Genomic DNA, 21024 nt, shown 5'->3' on the forward strand with positions numbered 1-21024 from the left:
GCCCTAGAAAAATACTAGAACCCGCAGCAAAAAACAAAAACTGCCCGCGAAACAGCCCCAACAACACAACAAACAGAAAGGGTGGGGACCTCTACTGTTCTGGAGAAGCTAAAAGAAAGTAAATTAGCAGGTAAGAACCTAATTTCTCCTTCTTTAGCACTCTCCAGACCAGTAGAGGTTAATCTTTATGAATGGGACGTACCAAAGCAGTCTCTCACACGGGCGGGACACTGCATCAGAAGGTCATCCAAGAGAGGCAGAGGAAGAGGATCCGCCACCAGAGCGTCACCAGATCCGCGTACCACGGATGTCGAGGCCAATCCGGAGCCACCAGAACCACCAAACCAGGATGGTGAACAATGCGGAGAAGAACTCTGCCCACTAATGGCCACAGAGGGAACACTCACAACAGCCCCTCTGTTGACCATGGTTGAACCAGAGCATCTAGACCCTTGGCCAGACTGTCCCTGCGACGATTGAAGAAGCGAGACACCATGGCGTTGCCATTCGTGGCCATCAGGGGCTGACCCCCAAGCTTGCACTATCAACTGAAAAGCCACAGGGCTGAGACACCACTCTCCGGGATCTGAGATGTGACGACTGAGGAAGTCCGCCTGAACATTCTTTACCCCGGCTATGTAAGAGGCCGAGAAGTCCAGAAGGTGTGACTCCGCCCAAAGCATGAGCCGAACTGCCTCCTGCGCCGCCTGAGCGCTCTTGGTGCCCCAACGATTGACATAAGCCACCGCCGTGGCATTGTCCGACAGGACTCTGACCGACTTGCCCATCAAGAGGGAACGGAAGGCTAACAGCGCCAGACGGACGGCTCTGGTCTCCAACCCGTTGATTGACCAGGACGCCTCCTCCGTGGACCAGGTGCCCTGAGCTGAGTGACCTAGACATTGAGCCCCCCAACCGAGGAGACTGGAATCCGTGAGAAGCACCATCCACTGCGGTAGATCCAGACTCACCCCCTGAACCAGATGAGAGGTCTGGAGCCACCAACGAAGACTGCAGCGCGCCAAGCCTCGCAGAGGGAAAGGGACATCCAAACTGTGCCTCTGGGGTGACCATCTCCGGAGCAGAGCATACCGAAGAGGACGCATGTGGGCCCGCGCCCATCTCACCACGTCCAGGGACGCTGCCATCGACCACAAGACTTGGAGAAAATCCTGCACCCGAGGACACCGGTACGCCAAAAGAAGGTGAATCTGAGAGTGCAATTCGCTTACCCGGGCCTCTGGAAGGAAGACCTTTCCCAAGGAGGTGTCGAACAGAACCCCAAGGTACTCCAGACGCTGAGCTGGGACCAACCGACTCTTGGAAAGGTTGACCACCCAGCCCAGCGACCGGAGAAACTCCACCACCCAAGCCGTAACCCGGGTGCTCTCCTGCAATGACTTCGCCCGAATCAACCAGTCATCCAGGTAGGGGTGCACCAGAATGCCCTCCGACTGCAATGCCGCTATGAGGACCACCATCACTTTGATGAACGTCCGGGGAGTCGTGGCCAGGCCCAAGGGAAGCGCACAGAACTGATAGTGCTGACCCAAGATCGCAAAGCGAAGAAAGAGTTGATGAGAGGCCTGAATGGAAACAGGCAAGTAGGCCTCCGCCAGAGCGAGAGAAGTCAGGAACTCCCCCGGCTGAACCGCCAGAAGGACAGACTGCAGTGTGTCAAAGCGAAAAAAAAAGGGAATTCTGAGAGCTCTGTTGACCCCTGTTTAAACTGAGGATGGGACAAAAGGTCCCCTCCTTTTAGGGCACCACAAAGAAAATGGCGTACCAGCCGGTGCTGCACTCCTGAGGGGACACTGGACATCCGCTTTGAGATCTAGCAAGCGCTGAAGGGTCTGGTGAAAGGCTAGCGTCTCCCATGCCGCCTGACACGGAGAGGCTAGATATGATTCTGCAGAGAGCAGGCAAAATTCCAGAGCATAACTGCCCCGCACCACCACCAGGACCCATCAATCGGATGTGATCTCGGCCCACTTGGGAAACAAGTTGCGCAGCCGGGCGCCCACTGGAACCAAAGGGGGCGCCGGCAAAGAGCCATTGTGCAGGACGGGCAGCAGGGGAACAGGGGGGGGGGGGATTCCCAGCCCCCTGACGGGCCCCCTGAAAGGACTGCAAGGGCTGAGCCAACTGACCCCGGGGAAAATTCGGAAGCCTGGAAAGAAGCAGCCTCACACCCCGGGCGAAACTTGCAAAATTTGTCAAAATGGCAAAAATCCCGCCAAAAATAACCCCTCCAGGGCCTGTAGCGGCTGGGAAACCTAAACTGTCCCAGACGCTAAAGCAGGCAAGCCATCATCAGCTGCTGAAAAATCAGCTGAGAGGGAATCCTTTTTTCCCTACCGTCTGCGGTTCGGGGAATCCCTCCGGAGGTAGTGAAAGCAGAGCCGGCTGCCTCATTGTCTTCAGCCAGCTCATGAGGCACTAAGGCCTGGGAGCTCTGGATGCACCTTGTCCAGTATTGATGCACCTTGTCCAGTTTGTCTGTCTTGTAAGCTCTTTTGAGCAGGGACTGTCTCTTCTGTGTTTTGATGTACAGCGTTGTGTATGTCTAGTAGCGCTACAGAAATCATTTGAATATCTACTACTACTTATTTCCCTGTTTTAGCAGGATCCATGATACGTCGTGAAGGAGAGTGTGGTGCAGTGGTTAGAGCTACAGCCTCAGAACCCTGAGGTTGTGGGTTTAAACCAGGGGTGGGCAACGAGGGCCACAATCCCCAATGAATATGCATGAGATCTATTTGCATGCATTGCCTCCACTGTATGCAAATAGATCTCATGCATATTCATTGGGGAAATCCTGAAACCAGACTGGATAGCAGCCCTCGTTGCCCACCCCTGCTTTAAACCCTGCATTGCTCTTTGTGACCCTGGGCAAGTCACTTAATCCTCCACTGCCCCAGGTACATTAGACAGATAGACTGTGAACCCACTGGGACAGAGAGGGAAAATGCTTGAAGTACCTGTATGTGAACCAAAAAGGCGGTATACAAGTCCCTGTCCCTTTCCCTTCCAAACCACGCCCTGTTCCTTTAAGAAAAGTATCCGTTACTTACAGCTCTTGTTTCATACAGCACCAGCTTTTGCACACAGCTAATAACTGGGACAGCAGCTGGCATGGTGGCAGTGCCTTCTTCAGGTGCCCAGGAGCAGTGCTTTTCCTCAGCAGTTTCTAAAGATCAGACCTAGAAGTAAAAAAAACACAAAAAGCAGTTCTTTAGAAATGGTTTACTTAAAAAAATGGCAAATTTACAACTCTCACATATTTGAGAAGGGAAACACCTTGATGATTTTGTATTTTAGTCAGAGGGAGACGGAGGATGAGATATCTGTACAATTACACTTGCTTTGTTTATTATGTATTATCATGCATTTTGAGTAGAACACTATGAAAAGTAAATACCAACGTTTTAATAATTAATAAAGTGGTTTCCTAAAAAATTGCTTATATGATTTTACACATCATCTTGCACACCATCTTGATCCCCACCAGCATGGCTTTACAACGGGAAGGTCCTGTCAATCTAATCTGATAAGCTTCTTTGATTGGGTAACAAAAAAACTGGATGAGGGTGAATCACTGGACATAGTGTATTTGGACTTTAGTAAAGCTTTCGATAGTGTTCCACACTAAAGGTTATTAAATAAGATGAACTCACTAGGACTAGGAGAAACACTGACAGCATAGGTACAAGACTGGCTTAGCGGAAGATTTCAAAGAGTGGTGGTAAATGGTATCCCCTCAAAAACGTCGAGAGTGATCAGCGGAGTGCCATAGGGCTCGGTCTTGGGCCCGATGCTATTCAATATCTTTGTTGGGGATCTGACTCAGGGACTCTGAGGCAAAATTACACTATTTGCCGACGATGCTAAACTATGCAAAGTTGTGGGCAGGGCCTCAGAACCTGATGGTGTAACCAGGCTCAACACTATGGAGCAAGACCTGCTTGTATTGGAAAAATGGTCCAGTACTTGGCAACTAAACTTTAATACCAAGAAATGTAAAGTGATGCACCTTGGGAGTGGAAATCCACGCAAAACATACACCTTAAACGGCAAAAACTTAACAAGAACTACGGCAGAAAGGGACTTGGGAATTCTCATCCAGGACGATATGGAAGCTGCTAATCAGGTGGAGAAAGCTTCAGCGAAGGCCAGACAAATGCTGGGTTGCATCAGAAGGAGCTTTATCAGCCGGAAGTCATACTACCGTTATACAGATCCATGGTGAGACCTCACCTGGAATACTGTGTCCAATTTTGGAGACCACATTATCAAAAAGATGTGAAGAGAGTGGAGTCGATACAGAGAATGGCCACTAAGATGGTCTCAGGACTTAAAAGGCATCCCATTTGAAAAACGTCTGATCAAACTGCGCTTATATTCTCTTGAAGAACGCAGGGAAAGAGGGGACATGATAGAAACATTTAAATACATCATGGGCCACATCAAAGTGGAGGAGGAAATCTTTTTTCTAAAGGGTCCCACAGCGACAAGAGGGCATCCACTAAAACTTAAGAGGGGAAGATTTCATGGTGACACCAGGAAATACTTCTTCACCGAACGGGTGATTGATTGATGGAATGATCTTCCCCACCAGGTGGTCGAGGCCAGTAACGTGCTCGACTTCAAGAGTCGATGGGACAAACAGGTGGGAGTACTGTGGAGTTATGCTCAATCGATAGATACTCCAGGGGAGAAGGGTCATTGAGCAGGCAGACTAGTTGGAGGGAGGGTTCTAGAGTGGGCAGACTTGTTGGGCCACCGGCCCTTTTCTGCCGTCATATTCTATGTTTCTATTCTATACTCTGTCCTTGCTAAAATACAAGTTCTCTAAATAAATACATAAAATAAAGAAGTTCACGTTTACATCACCAGAACCACCTTCCCCACCTCTCGCAAGAAGGTAGGACATGCTAATATGCCAATCCCAAAAGTAACCACAGAGGTTGCTCTTCGAGAAAAGCTAGAATATGCTTTGTTATGGTGGGATACAAAGCTCTAATAAAATACCATATCTCCACAAAACGGGTTCAAAGCAAGTCGTAATAACAATATAATACTAAATGCCGAATCTTCCAGTCTAACCCTATGGACTGCTCAGCAGTGCAGCTTGATAAAAAGGGGGGATTAGCAAAAAGTTTGTTTTTTACAAAAAGCCATATGAAAAAGAATTACTAAAGGTAACGAATTCCAAGTCAGCCATTTGATAGCAGAAAGATTGCGGCGTACCACAAGGATCTCCACTATCCCCTACCCTCTTCAATCTCTACACTGCTTCTCTAGGAACGCATCTGGACAATCTGGGCATAACCACCTATAGTTATGCTGACGACATCACCATCCTCATCCCATACGATCATTCCAAACCTACCATGACAGACAAACTTCACCAAACACTTGAAACAGTCACAACCTGGATGAAAAATCACAAACTTAAACTCAACCAAGACAAAACCAAATTCATCCTTCTCGAAAATGACAAGATCCAAACCACAACCAACTTAGAGATAAACGCAATCAAATATCCCATCCAAACCACCATAAAACTATTTGGCATGACCATAGACAGATGCTGCACTATGCAACCGCAAATAAATAAAACAATTCAGAAATCATTCGCAATCATGAGAAACCTGAGACAAGTCCGAAAATTCTTTGAAAGAACACAATTTCAACTTATAGTACAATCTCTAATACTGGGTATATTGGACTACTGCAACATCCTCTTCCTTCCTTGCCCTGCAACTATGATTAGACAACTCCAAACAATCCAAAATACAGCTTTGAGACTCATATACTCATTGAAAAAACATGACCACATTACGGATGCCTTCATCAACTCACATTGGCTTCCAATCCAAGAAAGAATCCAATTCAAATTCTACTGCATATTATTTAAAACCATACACGGAGACAGCCCATCATACTTGAACAATCGCCTCATCCAAGCACCCACTACCAGACACAGAAAAACGCACTCCCCATTCATACCCCCCCCCAATCAAGGAAGTAAAAAGAACAAGACTACACGACGGCCTACTAGCCACTCAAGCCGCAAGACTGGACAACCAAATCTCCAACCTTCTGATGACCACCCCAGACTATAGGACATTCAGAAAGGAAATAAAGACCACACTTTTCAAGAAATTCCTGAAGCAGCAATAACATCACGACCTCTTAGTAACACCAAAACTGACGATCGATCTAACCATTACTCACTAATAATAACAAAAGAACCTCCACTTTGACCACCTATCAACTCTACTACAAACCACCTCACCCTCAACAACCCGCTAAATGTCTATAAGATCTACAACCTACCTCTCTAGCTAATCATTGTAACTCTGTTTTTAAATTAACCTTTTGTAATCCGCCTTGAACCGCAAGGTAATGGCGGAATAGAAATCCCTAATGTAATGTAATGTAATGTAATATACAGATTTAAGTTTAATTCTTTTCATTGATGGAAAAGATAAACAGCCTTGATTGCGACTCTTGGTGAAGCCATCCAGCAACAGAAATAAATAGGGAAAACCTTCTGACACCTCCCCCGTGCAGTTTTCAAGACCAAACGCCACAACTTAAACTTAATACATAATTCAACTGGGAGCCAATGAAAGTTCATCAACCATATCTAGACTTCCTATATATTAATCTTGCAGCTGCACTAAGCAAATTTTCTTCATAAATTTCACTGAAATTCCAGAATAAAGGGAATTATAGTAATCCACTTGGGACAACACAGTAACTTGCAAAAATACTCTAGTGTTATTGAAGAAAGTGACATTAATTGATTTACAGTCCACCCAAACTTTGCATTCCCAAGAATTTAACAATATTAAAACACATCCACATACAGAATCACTTAGGCCTGGATTCTCTAACCGGCGCCAGCCACCTTAAAAGTGGCCACTGATCACGTGTCAATTACACAATGGTGCCAAACCACCAAAATCCTCTACAGTATATTACCAAAATCCGTCCTCTCCTCTCTGAATACACTACCAAAACCCTTATCCACGCTCTCATCACCTCGTGCTTAGACTACTGCTACGTACTTCTCTCAGGCCTCCCACTCACCCACCTCTCACCTCTTCAATCCGTTCAAAATTCTGCTGCACGACTCATATTCCGTGAGAGCCGCTATTCTCACATTACCCCTCTCAAGTCACTTCATTGGCGCCCCGTTCATTTCCGAATACAGTTCAAGCTCCTCTTACTGACTTACAAGTGCATTCACTCTGAAGCCCCCCAATAGCTTTCTTCACTTATCTCCCCCTACTCTCTTCCCGTGAGCTCCGTTCGAACAAGCCTCTCTTATCTGTATCCTTCTCTTCCACTGCCAACTCTACACTCCGTCCTTTCTTTCTTGCCGCACCTTATGGAACAGGCTTGCCTGAATCAAAACGTCATGCTCCATCCCTAGCAGCGTTCAAATCCAAGCTAAAAGCCCACTTTCAACTCTTAACTCCTACTCGTCAGATACCTAGACCCACTGTATCATTTCTTCTACCATAATCTCCCCAACCCTGAGATGTCCTGTCTAATTAGATAGTTAGCTCTTCTGAGCAGGGACTGTCTGTTGTATGTTAAATGTAGAGCGCTGCGTACGCTTTCAGCGCTATAGAAATGATAAATAGTAGTAGCATACAGAATCGCGTCTCCAGCAAAGGAAACATAGGCTAGGGTCTTCCAGGCCTACATTTCTGGCACCTAACTTTGACGTGAATCGCTCCTCTGTAGGCGCTTTAGGCCGCCTAATGCCACGTCTGGTGTTAGCCACACATACAGTGGCATTATTGTTGTTAGGTACCATCGACTCATGTTCAAGTCCTAGCGACTCGATGAATTGCGGATCTAAAAAGAAATCAGTTTTGTGCTAGTCCGGAAAGGTCCTCCAGCGTCATCCCCATGGTTGTTTTCAATGTGTCCAATCATCTGATTGCAGGTCGCCCTCTTCGCCTGGTTCCTTCGATCTTCTCAAACATGATGTCCTCCTCCAATGATCTCTCTCTTCTGATGGTGTAACCAAAATAAGACAGTCATAACTTCATCATTTGGGCTTTGAGTGACATAGCCAGTTTGATCTCTTCCAAAATCGATTTATTACTTCTTCTGGCAGTGCAGAGGCATTAGGCAGCCTAAAGCACCTACAGAGGCATGATTCTGGCGCCAATTTTTTAGCTACCTTGGAACTCGGTTAAAAACAGCATTAAAGCGGCTTTTTTTTTTTTTACTGACCTTGAGCACCTATTGGCACCTAAAAAAAATTGGCACCGTTTAGAGAATCTGGGTCTTACTGTTTAAACACATTTTTTTAAATAGGTCTTAATTCTACCCCGAAAATCCCAATCATCATTGCACAAAACAACAGCTCAGAAACCAGTATATCCAACTCAACCACTCAATATGCAAACAGATCCTCTAATAATTTTATTCTCTTTATTCTTCTAGCAGAAGGGTATACAAATAAACCTCTGATCTGCAAGGATCTAGAGCAGGAGTGCCCAAAAGGTCGATCGCGATTGACTGGTAGATTGCGAAGCGCCGAGCCGACCAACTTCCCCCACCCTACGTCAATTCTGACATCGGAGAGGAAGTTCCGGGCCAGCCAATCACTGCTTGGCTGGCCCAAAACTTCCTTTCCGACGTCAGAAATGACGTTGGGAAGAGGAAATCTGGTCGGCCCGACGTTTCTGTGTGGGGAAGCAGGGAGAGCTTGGGGCGGCGGTGGTTTGTAGGCTTGCTCCCCGATGGTGGCAGCAGTGGCTTGGGAGCAGGCAGGGAGATAGAAAGAAAGAAGGGAAAAAGAAAGAAAGGGGGGACAGGAAGACAGAAAGAAAGGGGAGGGGGGCAAGGAAAGAGGAAGAAAAAGTTGGCGGAGGGAATGAGGTCTGGAAGCATACAGCAGGCTGAAAGAAGGGAAGAAATATTCGATGCACAGTCAGAAGAATAAAGTGCAACCAGAGATTCATGAAATCACCAGACAACAAAGGTGGGAAAAATGATTTTATTTTCAATTTAGTGATCAAAATGTGTCCGTTTTGAGAATTTATATCTGCTGTCTATATTTTGCACTATGGCCCCCTTTTACTAAACTGCAATAGCGGGTTTTAGTGCAGGGAGCCTATGAGCGTCGAGAGCAGCACGGGGCATTCAGCGCAGCTCCCTGTGCTAAAAAACGCTATCGTGGTTTAGTAAAAAGGGAGGGGGGTATATTTGTCTATTTTTGTACAGTTGTTCCTGAGGTGACATTGCATAAAGTCATCTGCCTTGACCTCTTAGAAAACCTGCGGAATTTGTTCTATAATAGTTTCTCTGTTTTCTTTAATTAGACTATGTACATCGCCTAGCAATTTTAATAGGCGATTCATCAAATGTATAAATAAACTTGAAACTTGAATATAAAGGATAATTAACATTTTCTCTGCGTTCAGTGTGCTTTGTGTTTTTTAAATTTTATTGTTGGTAGATCATTTTGACTTGGTCATTTTAAAAGTAGCTAGCAAGCCCAAAAAGTGTGGGCACCCCTGCAATAGAGCATCAGTGATTTGCCCAAGATCATAGAAAGCAGCAGTGGGCTTCTCTAATTCTCAGCTTGCTGCTCTAAGCCAGTGATTCCCAACCCTGTCCTGGAGGAACACCAAGCCAATCGGGTTTTCAGGCTAGCCCTAATGAATATGCATGAGAGATTTGCATATGATGGAAGTGATAGGCATGCAAATTTGCTTCATGCATATTCATTAGGGCTAGGCTGAAAACCCAATTGGCCTGGTGTTCCTCCAGGACAGGGTTGGGAACCACTGCTCTAAGCATTAGGATATCCTTTAACTGGGCTCATTCTATTTGACATGTGGTCACCCTTCCCATAAAAATCATGAAATAAAAGTGAAGAAAAGGGAGGGTATACTACATAGATTTATAAAATCATACGAGAGATGAACAGGCAGGGGCAGCAGATGCCAAAGAAAGCAATCTCCAACTAATGCTATGCTGGGCAAAATATTGGTCAGGCTGTCAGTGGCCTATGTAAACAGGTGACTCATGAACGTTTTTGAATTCAGATTCCACTAGGACTAGAAAACCCACCCCGAAGTAGATTTGAGACAAATTGGGAAAAAGTATATTTTTTCTTTCAGTGAACTATCAAACTGTGTAATCTGTTGTCAAATGACGTGGACAAAGCTTTGAATAAGGAGCTCTACAAATTCCTAGAGGAAAAGCCCAGAAACAAATATAAGCCTGCAGGGCTAGTGCTCATCCCTGCAAAGAATGAGTCTGTTTTTGGGGATTTGCTAGCCAGGTACATTTCTAGACTGGGCAAATACAGGGTGCTCGATTCTATATACCTTTGGTCTGTCTCAGCAAGAAACAGCTTTCAGTCTAATCCATCTGAACGATGAATTAGTGCCAGCTGTATCTCAAGGAGGCAGTGCATGCAAATCCAACTCGTACATATTCATCATGGTGGAGATCCTGAAAACCTGAGCTGCCTGTGGCTCTCGAGGACAGGAATTGCTGGGCAACTGGATTACTAGGGACAAGGGGTATCTACTCCTAACTGGTCTCCTGCAGTGTCGCCTCTCCCCCTTGCAATCTGGGCAAAACTCTGCTACATGATTCATCTTCTACCAACCTGGCTACGCTCATGTCACTCCTTAGGTCACTTCACTGGCTCCCTATCTGCCATCACATACAGTTCAAGCTCTTATTGCTGATCTACAAGTGGGTTCATTCTGCTGCCCCTCAATATCTCTCCTCGCTTCTCTCTCCTTATCCACCTCCCAGAGACCTCCGTTCCTCAGATAAGTCACTCTCAACGTTACCCTTCTCCTCCTCTGCCAATTCCAGACTTCGTTCCTTTCATCTAGCTGCCCCCGAGTTTGTCCGTCAAGCCCCTTCCCCTGTTTAAGAGCAGCCCGAAAACCCACCTTTTTGATATAGCTTTCAATCCTTAACCCCTTCTCCTCTGCCCTCCAAGCCAGCCAGCTGATTAACCAAGTTTATTCATAATTTGATATACCTAACATGTATCTGGTCGGTTTACAAAGTTAAAAAAAATATTAAAATGGGGATGAAAACATTGACGCAACTAAATATGAGAGGGGGAGACTTGAAATGTAATGTAATGTAATGTAATTTATTTCTTATATACCGCTACATCCGTTAGGTTCTAAGCGGTTTGAAGAAAATATACATTAAGATTATAAATGAGAAGTAAGAAGGTACTTAAAAAATTCCCTTACTGTCCCGAAGGCTCACAATCTAACTAAAGTACCTGGAAATTAATAAAGAAGAGAAAATAAAGATGGTTGAAAAAAGAGAAATTCTATGTGAACTTATAGGATGGAAATTAAACTGACAGTGAAGAACTGTATGAAAAATACATATGGAATGCAGTTAGAGAGGGTAGGTTACAATCTATTTATGGTATTTGTTTAATTGGAAGGTGTTAAGGTGGGTAATTTGGGGGAAGGTTATCTGAAGGTAGGTGAATCTTCTGGAGGTAAAAGAGGAGGGGTTAAGATATTTGGATGGATTTTTTGAAAAGCAGGGTTTTGATTTCTTTTCTGAAATGACATCAAAAACTAAAATTAAAGGGAGCTACTGTATCCATGGCATCTGCTTAGATTGTAAGCCAGGGGTGTCAAAGTCCCTCCTGGAGGGCCGCAATCCAGTCGGGTTTTCAGGATTTCCCCAATGAATATGCATTGAAACCAGTGCGTGCACATACATCTCATGCATATTCATTGGGGAAATCCTGAAAACCCGACTGGACTACGGCCCTCGAGGATCGGAGTTGCCCTCCCCTGCTCTAAGGGCTTCTTTTTGCTGGGTATGGCTTCCTTACAGTACCTGGAGAGGAACTGATTAGACCAGGGATCTCAAAGTCCCTCCTTGAGGGCCGCAATCCAGTCGGGTTTTCAGGATTTCCCCAATGAATATGCATTGAAAGCAGTGCGTGCACATAGATCTCATGCATATTCATTGGGGAAATCCTGAAAACCCGACTGGACTGCGGCCCTCAAGGACCCACTTTGACACCTCTGTTGGAAGCTCTTTGGAGCAGGGACCGTCTCCTTTGCGACTCTGTGCAGCACTATAGAAATAACTCCTTGCAGTCTGACCCGAGGGCGGGCTCCTTCTGCGCATATCTCTAGCGCGAGCCCGTCCATCCGTCTCCACCTCCCAGGCTGAGCCAGTCCTAGTTTTTGCGATAGCGCCCGTTTACCTGTAGAAGGGCAACGGGATTCCAGCGAAAAACCTCGCAGAGCAAAGCCGGGACTGGCTCAACCTGTACGCTGGATCCGGACTTGAGGGGGGGGGGGGGGAGCGCTGAGCCACAGCCACCTCGCGCTCCCAGCGCTCTCGCGCCACTACGCTCGCGCTCCCACCTCCAGGGTGACCGTTAGCAGTTGACCGTCGCCTCAGGCGTCACGGGGGTCTGCGGCCGCGCGCCGACTTCCGAGTGGCTCGCGACGGGCAGCCGTGGGAGGCAACATTCTAGCTGGCAAAGCGCGAGCGGGAGGCGGGGATTAAAGGGGGCCGGCAGCTGTCTGTTTAGGCGTATGCAACGTTTGCTCAGTGGCGCTTGGCCCAATGAGGGGCGGCTCTAAACCAAGATATCCAGTTAACTGCATTCAATGTGGGTCTACCATTACTGTAACGTTACACGAGCCGGGTGTAAGGGAACCACGTGACGTGCCGTAGTGCGCGTGCCCATTAAGACGCAGCCGGCCGGCGCCTGACGTCACTGCGGCGGTTGCCAGGGTGACCAAAGGACTCCAGCGCGGAGTGGCGGCAACGGGTCGGTGCTGTGAGGTGAGTGAAGGCGCGCTGGACCGGCGTCTCCCTCATCGCTTCTCTCTAGTCTGACAGGGGCGGATGCGCAGCTGGGTTGTTGAGAATTGGTCGGTAAAGACTGGAGCGGCCATTCGATGAAGTTACAGGGAAATAGGAGGACATTTATTTTCACTCAGAGAATAGTTAAGCTCTGGAAAGGTTTGGACAAGTTCCTGGAGGAAAAGTCCATTAAGACATGGGGGAAGCCTCTGCTTGCCCTGGATCGGCAGCATGGCATGTTGCTACTCTGGGTTTCGGCCAGGCAGTGGCGTATTATCCCAGGACAAGCAGGCAGCATATTCTCTACATGTGGGTGACGTCATCCACGGAGCCCCGACGCGGACAGCTTTTCAAGCAAACTTAATTCCTCAGGGTCCCCCTGCCCCGCCCCATCCCATCCCACCATGCGCCCAAGCGGAAACAGGGAAGCTTTGGGCAACCAATACAGTTCCTGCTGCCTTTCTTACCCGTGTTGCTTGCTTGTCTTACTTTCCGTTGATGGGGGGGGGGGGGGGTGTTGCCGATCGATGCTGGAGGGGCCCATTGCCGTTTGGAAAAACCAATGTTGATGCCCTCCTTCATCGGGCTCCCCTGACCATTTCGGGCCCTAGGCACGTGCCTACTTGGCCTATTAGTTAATCCTGGCCTGGAGTGGTGGTGGCCTTTCCCCACTCCCCCCGCCGCACGTGTGCCCCCTTCCCTTTCCCTTTTTAACTTCTCTGGCATGAGCAGCATGCCCATATCGGTGTCGGCTCACCCTATGATGTCACTTCCTAGGTGCTGGTCTCGGAAGTGACAACATAGAATTCGCTGTTGCCGATCCGGGCAACAACCTCGTGCCGGGGTAGTAAAAAAGGTACAGAGAAGGCAAGGTGGTGTGTACATGTGGCTAGGAGAGGAGCAGGGGGGGCAGAGAGGAGGAGGGGTGTCGTACCCATAGAAAAAAACCATGCTCGGGGCGACAATCCTCCCCCACACCCTCCTTAGTACGCCACTGCTGCCATGTACTAGTGACCTGGATTGGTCACCGTCAGGACAGACTACTGGGCTAGATGGACCATTGGTCTGACCCAGTAATGCTGTTATGTTCTATCTGGACTCCCTCCTCCCCACTTCCTGACCTTGAGAAACTCCCCAGTGGACCCCTCTGACCAAACCTCCCCCCCATAACATAAAATTACTTCTATACTGCAAATACCATTAAGTTCACAAAAGATAAAGAATACAAGTGAATTTCAACAACAAAGTACTGTATATCTAATTACCAAAAAATTCAATAAAAAGATTTATTTTTAAGGCACAAAGAAACTGTTGGTAAGAGTAGAAAGACGTAAATATGTGATTCAAAATAAATCCTTTGCCCATAAAGCTGCTTGAAAAATGTGTTTTATTATATCTCTCACCTTTCTTACAAAGAATGTGATGTACCAATTATAGGCTTAAGGCGCATACACTATGTGCACATACATACATGTATAAATGCCAAACTTCCACTTAAGTACTATTCAATAAATATGTACATCTAGAACATAAGAAATGCCTCCGCTGGGTCAGACCTAAGGTCCATCGCGCCCAGCAGTCCGCTCACGCGGCGGCCCATCAGGTCCAGGACCTGTGCAGTAATCTTTTATCTATACCCCTCTATCCCCTTTTCCAGCAGGAAATTGTCCAATCCTTTCTTAAACCCCAGTACCGTTCGCTGCCCTATAACGTCCTCTGGAAGCGCATTCCAGGTGTCCACCACACGTTGGGTAAAGAAGAACTTCCTAGCATTTGTTTTGAATTTGTCCCCTTTCAACTTTTCCGAATGCCCTCTTGTTTTTTTATGTTCTGAAAGTTTGAAGAATCTGTCCCTCTCTACTCTCTCTATGCCCTTCATGATCTTGTAAGTCTCTATCATATCCCCTCTAAGTCTTCTCTTCTCCAGGGAAAAGAGACCCAGTTTCTCCAATCTCTCAGCATATGAAAGGTTTTCCATCCCCTTAATCAGTCGTGTCGCTCTCCTCTGAACTCTCTCGAGTAACACCATATCCTTCTTAAGGTATGGTGACCAATACTGGACGCAGTACTCAAGATGCGGACGCACCATTGCCCGGTACAGCGGCAGGATAACGTCTTTCGTTCTTGTTGTAATACCCTTCTTGATTATCCCCAGCATTTTATTCGCTCTCTTGGCGGCCGCTGCGCACTGTGCCGTCGGCTTCATTGTCATGTCCACCATTACCCCCAAGTCCCTTTCTTGGGTACTCTCATTCAATAACATCCCTCCCATCGTATAGCTGTGCCTCGGGTTTCTGATTCCCACATGCAATACTTTACATTTCTCAACATTGAACTTCATCTGCCATCTCTCTGCCCATTCTCCCAATTTGTCCAAGTCCCTTTGCAATTTTTCACAGTCTTCCTTTGTCCGAGCTCCACTAAATAGTTTGGTGTCGTCCGCAAATTTTATTATCTCACTCTTTGTTCCTGTTTCTAGATCATTTATGAATATATTAAATAGCAGTGGCCCGAGCACTGAGCCCTGCGGGACACCACTCGTGACTTTCCTCCAGTCTGAGTAGTGTCCCTTCACCCCTACCCTCTGTTTCCTACCCGCTAACCAGTTTCTGATCCATCTATGCACGGCTCCGTCCACCCCATGGTTCTTCAGTTTCCGGAGTAGACGTTCATGAGGCACCTTGTCAAAGGCTTTCTGGAAATCTAGGTATATGATGTCTATGGGGTCTCCTTTGTCCATCTGTTTGTTAATTCCCTCGAAGAAGTGCAATAAGTTGGTCAGACACGATCTCCCCCTGCAGAAACCATGTTGGCTGGTTATCAGAAGTTCGTGTTTTTCAAAATGTTCATCAATTTTTTCTTTTATTAGTGCTTCCGCCATTTTCCCCGGAACAGAGGTCAGACTCACCGGTCTGTAGTTTCCCGGGTCTCCTCTTGATCCCTTTTTAAAGATGGGCGTAACGTTGGCTATCTTCCAATCCTCTGGAATCACACCTGTTTTCAGAGACAGGTTGCAAATTTGCTGTAGTAGTTCCGGTATTTCCTCTTTTAGTTCCTTCAGCACCCTTGGATGGATTCCATCCGGACCCGGGGATTTGTCAGTTTTTAGTTTTTCTATCTGTCTGCGCACATCATAGAATGTATTTTACAGGTAGTCTAGGGGGAAAAGGGCTCATTTACATGCATAGTAAGGGGGGCGGGGACGGAGCGCCCTGGGCATCATCTTGGTGGGGATGACAACACCTCTCTGCCCCCTCCACGGTCATACCCTCCCTTCCCTGCCCCCCCTCATACCTCTTTAAAATTTTCGCCAACATGAGCAACTACTCTAGCCTGCTGCTAGCACCAGCCTGGCTCCCTCTGAAATCATTTCTAGGTCACAGGGCCAGGAAGTGATAGAGGGAAAGCCAGAGCAAGCAGCAGGCTGAAGAAGCTGCTCATGTTGGTGAAGATTTTGAGAGGTAAGGGGTGGGAAAGGACAGCATGAATGTGGCAGAGAAGCAGTGGGGAGATTTGGTGTGGAAGGAACGAGGGGGCAAAGAGAAAGGTACGGGAGGGGGGGGTTGGAGCGGAGGGAGGGGGTAAACAGAAGGGCACAGGGGGCACCTCCCACTCGCTATACCATTGTTTACATGCATAACTTATAGAATACTGTGAGTTATCACACTAATTCTACATATGGTGCTCAAAATTTCACAAGCAAATTTGGGTGTGCACCGAATTTGTGTGCGCAATTTAATTGACAAATGAATCAATTAGCACTGATAACTGAGTGCTAATAATGATCGGTACTAATTGGCTTTAATTTAAACTTACACATGCATATTTAGGTTCTGGGATCCACACATAAATTTTACTCATGGACCTGAGCTCTATCTCTCCCTCTGCTCCCTGCATTATTTTGTGCACAAATACTTCTGGACCTTTGTTAAACTTCCTGGGTGTCTTGGGACATAGCATTGAGGAGCTGTTGCTGAGGTGTGCCCATGAAAGCCTTGCAGCCAGCCAGATATAAGAAGATCTCAACCTTGCCCAAGATGGTGGCTGAGGCCCACTCGCCACGGCCCACTATTACTTTGCACAATAATGTGGTGCTAGAGACTACCAAGCATCTTTCTGCCCTCATTGACAATAAGTTTACCAAATTCCAGGCTACGGTGGATGAAATGAAGGACTGCATGGCGCAGCAGGGCCAGCAGATTTTGCATTGGAGCATAGGATATCTGCATAGAAAGACCATGTGGAGCAGGCTTCTATCCGGCCACGCACTTTGGAAGCTCCTCAAATCAGTGAAGGACGCAGAGTTATTATTAATATTGACAGGGGTCACCATGCAACAAATTACTCAAAATTGGAAAGATTATACTAAATTAAATTATACATTTTGGTGGAATTCAGTTTGTCACATATATAAGATGGAAAAGATGATAGCGTTACAACAAGGGAATATTCATAATTTTAAAAAAATATGGGGGCCATTGACTAATTACTCTAATGATCAGATATCTTAGCACATGGGTAGTATATATGTGGGGTTGGGGTAGGAAATGTATATCATATGGAATAGAAGTATTGATAAAAAGGGGGGGATTTAATTTATTATATAAGAATATCTGATTGTAAATACAAGTGATATGTGAAAATTGTTTTTATTATGTTTAACTCACTTGTTGTAAGATTCAAAAATGAATAAAGATTTATAAAAAAAAAGAAAACTGCCAATCAAGTGGAGAAGGCTTCATCTAAGGCAATAAACTAAATCTCAATTACCCTAGTGGTCCAAATTATAATTAATCATGTATACAGAATATAACCCACTAAATATGAAAAGTGCAACACAAACTTAAATTCTAATCCAGGAAAAGGCTTCAGAATTGGAGCCTACGCGAAGTCCTATCATGGACTGAACTGTCAGCGTAGTAATACACTCCACGCTCCAGTCATAGGCCAAAAAACCTGGAATCTTATAGAGTTTTTTTTAACTAAATATTAATTTTTTTAAACTTTTTTTCTCTTTTTTCTTTATTACACCCTAAAGGTCCATATTAAAATGTTCATATCAGGAATGTTCTATTAAATAAAGTTTTAGCTAAACCTTCAGGGTTACTTTATAAACATAATCCCACCCTAACTGAATATGAGCATTGCAATTTCTTAAAGTTAGAGAAATGAAAGGTCTATAAGTCTCATAATGATTTTACAATTCACTTATCTTAAGCGATGTTCATTTGTAGCTTTTAAGAGACAAGTCGCAGTCTAATGCCTATGCACTGGCTATGCCGCCGACGCAGCAGCGTTTCGTGGACAATAGTGTGAGTCCACTGCTTCAGGGCTAATAGCCAAAGTACATTAGGACATCTAGAATATAACAGATAAAGGCATTAGTGTACGTTCTATATCAAATATGCAGTAACAGATGTAACAATACTCACTGCATGCATATCAGCTACCAAACATTCTCTAGCAAAAAATAAAATGGCGACAGCGTTTAATTTATGTGCTTCCATTCCAGGAAGTAGTCATGTGACATTATGACCTCACAGTCATGTTCAAGTTAAAGCACTGAACTCCATCAAAATAATAGCATAGCTGGAAAGATATATTAATAGAAATGTTGCCATTCTAAATTTCTATTAAGACCACAAGGGTCTAAAGTTCTCAATCGATTAATCCAGCGTTGTTCACGCTGAGCTAGATATCGTCTATAGTCCCCTCCTCTGATATTCCGATCAACAATCTCGATGACAATACCCTTAAGAGAAAAGAACCCATGATTTTTGTCAATGCAATGTTTTGCCAACGGAGCAGTAAGTACTTGATTTTTAATATTACTCTTATGCTCAGTGAGGCGAATATTGAATCTCCTAGATGTTTGTCCTACATAGAGCAGTTTACAGGGGCATTGCAGAATATATACGACTCCTTGAGACTTACAGTTGGAGGTATGGTTTAATTGATAGTTTTTATTATCTCCAGGGTTACAAAATATATTGGTATTCATCATGATTGTACACATTTGGCAATTGCCACAACTATGATGACCTTGGGAAGAACTGTCAATGTGTTTCAACAATCCAGGAAGCATAGGTGGACATAAAATTTCTTTAAGGTTTCGTTTTCTGCGATATGCTATCCTTAGATGAAAATTTTGAAATATCCCTGAGATTTTTTAAATCTCCCAGTGTTTTCTCAAGGATCTGACAGTTTGATAACTATCATTTGAAAAAGTTAAGACACAAGTCATCACATGTTCCTCCTGAGATGAAGAGTTTTTATTTTTAGGAGTCAGTAGATATTCACGATGATTGTATAGTGCACGTTTATATGCCGCTGTAACAATTTTCAAAGGGTATCCCCGTTGAAGAAATCGATTTTTCAGTATATTCGCCTGCCTCTTGTATTCTAAAGTAGAAGAACATATTCTCCTAATCCTGAGGAATTGGGAATACGGTAAACTCTTCTTCAAAGTAGACGGATGTGCACTAGAGAAAAGAAGTGCAGAATTACAGTCAGTAGGCTTAAAATATACTTCAGTCTGGAATCTTCCGTCTTGTATGGTTATTTGAACGTCAATGAATGAAATTTTTTCAACATTGTAAGAGTGAGTAAATTTCACTTTAGGATGACATGAATTTATATATTGCAGAAATTGGATGAGTTCTTCTTCGTCCCCATTCCAAACAATAAAAATATCATCTATATATCGTATCCACATTTTAATCTTATTGAAAAATATAGAAGGATATATCCAGCTTCGTTCAAACTTATCCATAAAAAGATTCGCCAGCGAAGGGGCCATAGTGATACCCATAGCTATCCCTGTTGTTTGTTGGAATAGGGAATTCTCAAACATGAAAAAACTGTCAGTAAGAACAATGTTGGCTAATTGAAGCAAAAACTCAGTTGGTACTGTAGGATTTATTCTTTTCTCCAGAGTTTCTTTTATTACGTCCATTGCCTCAGCATGTGGAATGATTGTGTAAAGAGAACATACATCAATCGTCACCATAATTGAGTGGGAGTCCGGGACAATCGTTTACAGTTTACCAAGGAACTCAGTAGTATCCTGAATATACGCGGTAGTTTGTTTAACAAATGTTTGTAAAAATTTGTCAATATATATTGAGGAGGCCTCAAGTAAAGCACCACAATTTGAGACAATAGGCCTACCGGGTGGATCAGATATCGATTTATGAATTTTAGGCAACAAGTAAATTATCCATAGCAGCTACAGACCTCTATACAGAGGAATTCTGAGTATTGCACCATTCAGCCTGAAATACCTGTAGATAAATCATCTATTGTAAATTTATCTGATCACGTTGGCCCCTTCGCTGGCGAATCTTTTTATGGATAAGTTTGAACGAAGCTGGATATATCCTTCTATATTTTTCAATAAGATTAAAATGTGGATACGATATATAGATGATTAGAATTTAAGTTTGTGTTGCACTTTTCATATTTAGTGGGTTATATTCTGTATACATGATTATTCATCTAAGGCAAGGCAGATATTGGGTTGTATCAATAGAAGTTTCGTCAGCCGAAAGCCTGAAGTCATAATGCCGTTGTACAGGGCCATGGTGAGACCTCATCTGGAGTACTGTGTGCAATTCTGGAGGCCACATTACAGTAAAGATGTGCGCAGAATTGAATCGGTTCAGTGGACGGCCACCAGGATGATCTCGGGGCTCAAGGGTCTCTCGTACGAAGAGAGACTGAACAAATTGCAGCTCTTCACTCTCGAGGAACGTAGGGAGAGGGGAGACACGATCGAAACATTTAAGTACCTCACGGGACGTGTCGAAGTGGAAGATGATATTTTCTTTCTCAAGGGACTCTCGGCCACAAGAGGGCACCTGCTCAAACTCAGGGGCGGAAAATTTCATGGCGACACCAGAAAGTATTTCTTCACAGAGAGAGTGGTTGATCATTGGAACAAGCTTCCAGTGCAGGTGATCGAGGCAGAGAGCGTGCCAGACTTTAAGAATAAATGGGATACCCATGTGGGATCCCTACGAGTGTCAAGATAAGGAAATTGGGTCATTAGGGCATAGACAGGGGGTGGGTAAGCAGAGTGGGCAGACTTGATGGGCTGTAGCCCTTTTCTGCCGTCATCTTCTATGTTTCTATGTTAGCTAAGTCTTTGCATACTCTGGC

At 45.1% G+C, this 21024-nt stretch overlaps 2 protein-coding genes across 3 annotated transcripts in view; one reads left to right on the forward strand and one right to left on the reverse strand.

Moving 5' to 3' along the window:
- Positions 1–12576, reverse strand: part of FIG4 (FIG4 phosphoinositide 5-phosphatase) — a 291895-nt gene extending 279319 nt beyond the window's left edge. Inside the window, exons 1-2 of one of the 2 annotated variants that reach the window (XM_033936107.1) lie at positions 12417–12576; positions 3075–3203 (exon numbers count right to left, since the gene is read on the reverse strand). In XM_033936107.1, coding sequence (XP_033791998.1) covers positions 3075–3137 — 63 coding nt within the window. In that variant the 5' untranslated portion in view covers positions 3138–3203; positions 12417–12576. Of the gene's footprint in view, positions 1–3074; positions 3204–12253; positions 12387–12416 lie in introns of those variants that run through there. The other variant, XM_033936108.1, reaches the window with a different exon arrangement.
- A 133-nt stretch (positions 12577–12709) lies between these two features.
- AK9 (adenylate kinase 9) overlaps positions 12710–21024 on the forward strand; it is a 1007389-nt gene continuing 999074 nt past the window's right edge. Inside the window, exon 1 of the mRNA XM_033936269.1 lies at positions 12710–12843. The gene's annotated coding sequence lies outside the window, so the exon portion shown is untranslated. The remainder of the gene's footprint in view (positions 12844–21024) is intronic.

This window comes from Geotrypetes seraphini, chromosome 3 (assembly GCF_902459505.1).
Source record: "Geotrypetes seraphini chromosome 3, aGeoSer1.1, whole genome shotgun sequence".
NCBI lineage: Eukaryota > Metazoa > Chordata > Amphibia > Gymnophiona > Dermophiidae > Geotrypetes > Geotrypetes seraphini.